The 4,927-nt window shown below is 39.8% G+C and overlaps 1 protein-coding gene across 6 annotated transcripts; it reads right to left on the reverse strand.

The window, feature by feature from the left end:
* Positions 1-3,719: 3,719 nt before the first annotated feature.
* On the reverse strand, positions 3,720-4,412 carry LOC111151281 (keratin-associated protein 4-6-like). Of its 6 annotated transcripts, none has more exons than XM_022509166.1 (2): positions 4,306-4,412; positions 3,720-4,245 (listed from the first exon to the last, which is right to left on the reverse strand). In XM_022509166.1, the coding sequence occupies exons 1-2, from the start codon at positions 4,410-4,412 to the stop codon at positions 3,720-3,722; spliced, it is 633 nt and encodes a 210-aa protein (XP_022364874.1). The 6 variants fall into 6 exon arrangements, with proteins under 6 accessions (XP_022364874.1, XP_022364878.1, XP_022364875.1 ...); XM_022509170.1 differs by having other exon boundaries at positions 3,720-3,891; positions 4,072-4,412; XM_022509167.1 differs by having other exon boundaries at positions 3,720-3,883; positions 3,959-4,412.
* Between the last annotated feature and the right edge of the window lie 515 nt (positions 4,413-4,927).

A 4,927-nucleotide genomic window follows, 5' to 3' on the forward strand; every position in this document is an offset into this window, starting at 1 on the left:
GGTGATAATATGAAACCATTGGAACTTTCATACAAGGAAAGAACATAAAATGGCACAATCCCCTTGTAAAACAGTTTGACAGTTTTTTAAAGAGTTAAAGATACACCTACGATATGACCTAGCCATTCCACCCCAAAGTTTTTACCTGAGAGAAATCATATGAACAAAGGTAGGGGGTAGAGGGAACCCAAAAAAGATACTCTTAACCATAGAGAACACATAGTTACCAGAGAGGAGGTGGGAAGGTGGATGGGTGAAATAAGTGAAGGAGATTAAGAGTACACTTACCTTGATGAGCACTGAGTAATACATGGAATTGCTGGATCACTATATTGTACACCTGAAACTAATATAACAGTGCATGTTAACTATACTGGAATTAAAATTTAAAAAATAAAGTTAAAATGATATATCCAAGACTTATTTACAAATGTTCATGGGGACTATTTGTACTATAAAAAATCTGGGAACCACTCAAGTGTCTACCAGCAGGTGAACAGATAAACGTCATGTGTCCATACTGTGGAAGTCTTCTCAGTCATAAAAAGAAATGCACTAGTGCTCACTTGGGCCCCACATATACTAAAGTTGGAACAATACAGAGAGGATTAGCATGGCCCCTGTGCAAAGATGACACACAAATTCATGAAGTGTTCCATATTTTTGAGAGAGCATGGCACACACGTGCATGGGAGAGACAGAGGAATGGGTTAAAATAAAACATGAACTTGGAAAATATAGAAAAATAAGCTAAAAAAAGAAATGAACTAGTGATACACATGACAACATGAATTTCAATATAATTATGCTGAGTGAAAAGGCAAGGTAGGGTACACAATAGTAGGATTCCATTAAATTCTAGAAAATGGAAACATTTATAGTGACAGTGGATTGGTAGTTGACTGGGGGTAGGGGATGGGAAGGAATTATAAAGGGGGTGATAGATGTTCATTATCTTGACGTGGTGTTGATTTCAACTGTATATATCAAAACATCAAATTATATGCTTAAAGTAAGTGCAATTTTTGTATGTCAGTTGTACCTTAATAAAACTGAGAAGAAAACAAAAAATAATGGAAGTATCAGAGTGGAGAAATAGAGGATAAAAGCTAAATTCTTGGGATATACCTTGTTCTATAGGTTTGACTTTGGACTCATGTCAATATTTTATATGGTTATAAAACAAAATTAAAGTTTTTGAAATCTCAAAATCATTAAAACAACAACAATAATAAAAGAATGTAACTGTATATCCAGGCATAAAAAGCAACTATTTGAAGATCAAAAATAAATAAAACAACTGAAAAACAGTCTTGTTTTCAATATCCATATTGTTGTTAGTATTGGTAATGTATTCTGAGACTGTTGGACAAACATATAGAATATATAAAACATAGAATATAGAATATATATAGGACATATAGAACATATAGAATATAGAATAAAGAAAACGAGTAAATACAATGGTGTCATTGAGACATTTTTGGCAGAGGAGAAATGAGAGTTATAAGTAAGATATATGAGGTTTAGTAAAAGCCCCGTAGTTCTCAGTAGAAACTCATGACAAGGTTTACCATTTAAATACATATTTTCTAGTTGTGAATGTTGGAAAAGCTAAAACAAAGTGATTTACTAGTAATGAACACCTGCATATTTCAATTTATGGTCTCAAATACTCTTTCCTCCTGAAAGGAACTGGGGGTCCTCAGAGAAATTGTTGATTAGAAGTCTGGGGAAGGAAGTGTACAAACAAGTCTGTAATATCCTGTTATATGAAAAAGAGGAATTTTCAAAGATTACTAGGTCTTGGAGGCCAACTTGAAGTTGCTTATTTGAGGATCAATAGAGGGATATGAACTGGAATGGACTGATTCACCATCAAGTATATTGAAATCTATGAGTTCATATTAATGCAAAATTAAGAAAACAAATTCTTACATCACTCTTGGAGTATGCAAACTGGTAAATAAAAGGGAAGAATCAAACATTTATTTTGCCTTTCCTATACATGTGGATTACTAAATGTCGATGTGGGGAAGTTTCTCTGTATGGAATTATCCCAGCCCTGCCAATAAATGGCAGGCAGAGCAACAGTAGAATTGCAATATCATGATTTTGCTATGCCTAAATGAAATATGGTCCTAGGTGATGATCACTAACAGCTGGTAACATAAAAAAAAAAGAGAGACAACTGGACAATATGAGCCTCCTGATGGAAAACCATACCACAATCTATGAAGCAGACTTTAGATCTTGTGGGATATAGTCTCCCATGAACACGTTCAGCCATTCTCTGGGTTAGTTGTATAGCTTAGCCATAGTTATTGGTCTGTGACAAAGTGAGGTGTGAGAAGGTAGTGAAAGGAGCTTGTATTGTCTGTTTTTTAACACTGAAGCTTCTGTATCGTCTTCAAGAATGGAGGTGGCGCTAAATGTCAACAAGGAAATCTGATCACTTTTGTAAGCTCAGAGGGTTCAGGGAAATTTGGGAACTTAAGATCTTCAAGTGCTTCAATCCAGATGTCTCCATCTCATATCTCAGGGTCTCCTTCTCTCCCAACTAGGGCCCTGACCTTGGCATGGCAGAACTACCCAGGCTGAATGAACAACCACTTCTGGAGGTCTGCTCCTCCTCTGATGAAGTCCTAGCCTTGGTCCTCAGCTTTATTTAACCTTTAAGAGAGTCCATTTATATGCTGCCAGTGAAACCTCTGACTTTTACATCTGTCCTTTAATGTCTGATTTATCAACCTCAGCCTTTCATTATGCTTTCCCCAAATCATCAATTCCTCCCAGCTACATTCAATTTCATTTTCCTTATAATTACGATTAACTGCTTTCACAGATATGTAGTATGGAAAAGATGTCCCAGGGAGCATTAATTTCTTACAGGTTTTCCAAAAAAATTCTCTCCAATTTTTATCCATGAATTCCCAAGAATATCTGTTTTATCTAAGAACTTAAGAGACTGCCAGTGAAACTGAAGCTGTGACTAAATTGGGCTCTCCCTCTATTGAAAAATTGACAAAGCCATGTTGTCTGTCCTACATGTATAGGTAAAATATAGTTGTCCAGACTGCATTAAAAACTTTTTTTAAAATTTATTTTTTATTATTTTATTTTATTTTTTAATCCAAATTCAATTAACATGTATTTTTGGTTTCAGAGGTAGAAGTCAGTGACTCATCAGTCTTATATAATACCCAGTGACTGCATTGAAAATCTTAAAGAAGAGTACTAACACACAGAATTTTTGTACAGGAAAGTGTTGGTTTATTTTGGCATAGAGTTATAACATAAGAAAATTTGGGGATTAAGAATTATAAAAGAATCCACTGGACAATTAAGAGAGACTATAAAAATCTGTAATGTAGAAATACTGCAATCAAACTTTAGCCCCTTGAGCTTGATGAGTTGGTGCCTCAAAATTAAGGAGAATTTGGGAGAATTGGTCAATACAACAATTGGTATGTTGTAAGAAAATTCACACTTGGATGAAAGGGAGAGGTCCACAAGTAGAATTTGGACTGAGGCCAGAATATGCTCATAGTGTCAGTGGGACACTGATGGGCTCATTAGAATAATGAGACCAAACTCAGTTGAGCAACATTAACCCCATTTCATGTGTCCTAAAGGTCAGCACAAAAAGGGTTCTCACAAAAAGAGTCTATATCTGGGGGGCAGAGGTAAGCAGAGATGGTAGTCAGAGGGCAGGGAGCTCAACAGCAAGAGGAGGCACAGCACATGGGGCGGGGGCAGGTGGAGATGACACAGGTGGGGCGATAGCAGGTGGTGTGGCCGGAGACCTGGCCACAGACTGGGCGCAGGCAGCAGGAGGGGCAGCAGCAGGAGGGGCGGCAGCAGCTGGAGCCACAGCAGCTGGAGCCACAGGAGGAGGGGAGGCAGCAGCTAGTGCCACAGCAGCTGGAGCCACCGCAGTTGGATCCACAGCAGGAGGGGCGGCAGCAGCTGGAAATGCAGCAGCTAGGCCTACAGCAGCTGGAGCCACAGGAGGAGGGGAGGCAGCAGCTAGTGCCACAGCAGCTGGAGCCACCGCAGTTGGATCCACAGCAGGAGGGGCGGCAGCAGCTGGAAATGCAGCAGCTAGGCCTGCAGCAGCTGGAGTGACAGCAGCTGGAACCACAGCAGGAGGGCTGGCAGCAGCTGGACACATAGCAGGTGGGGCGGCAGCAGGTGGTCTGGCAGCAGGTGGGGCGGCAGCAGCTAGAGATGCAGCAGCTAGGCCTGCAGCAGCTGGAGCCACAGCAGCTGGAACCACAGCAGGAGGGCTGGCAGCAGCTGGACACACAGCAGCTGGGGCGGCAGCAGGTGGTCTGGCAGCAGCTGGGGTGGCAGCAGGTCTCCTGGCCTGAGCTCTTTGAGCAGACGGAGCCACAACAGGAGTTGACCATGGTGTCAGTGGGAGGAGTGGGGTTCCACAAGTGGGTATAAGTGGGTTTCCACAAGAGTGGTTTCTTGAGTTTGAAAGTCTCCTCACCTCTGTCCCCTTTTATACTCTGCTGAGTAGCTGATGTTATCACAAAGAGCATTCTTGTTTTTCCTACCAGGAAGCAATTAGTGTTATAAGTTAATAATTATTATTTATTAGGTCAAATATGCCGATATCTGAGAAAAGCATCATTTCCCTTTTTCTGCAGCATTGTGATTCACTGAACGACATTTGCATATTTTTCTGTATATTGTATCTTATATGTTGGAACTGTCATATAATATTCTATTATTGACTTTTTCCATGTGTCCCATTTTTGTGTATGACTCCAGTGGTCATATTTTAATTTAATTCAAGTATAGTTAACATACAGTGTTACATTAGTTTCTGGTGTATGATATAGTGATTCAGCAATTCCATACATCACCCAGTGCTCATTATAAGTGCACTCCTTAATTCCTATCACCTGTTTCACCT

Source organism: Enhydra lutris, unplaced genomic scaffold (assembly GCF_002288905.1).
Source record: "Enhydra lutris kenyoni isolate GAN:26980312 unplaced genomic scaffold, ASM228890v2 scaffoldscaffold26, whole genome shotgun sequence".
Classification (NCBI taxonomy): domain Eukaryota; kingdom Metazoa; phylum Chordata; class Mammalia; order Carnivora; family Mustelidae; genus Enhydra; species Enhydra lutris.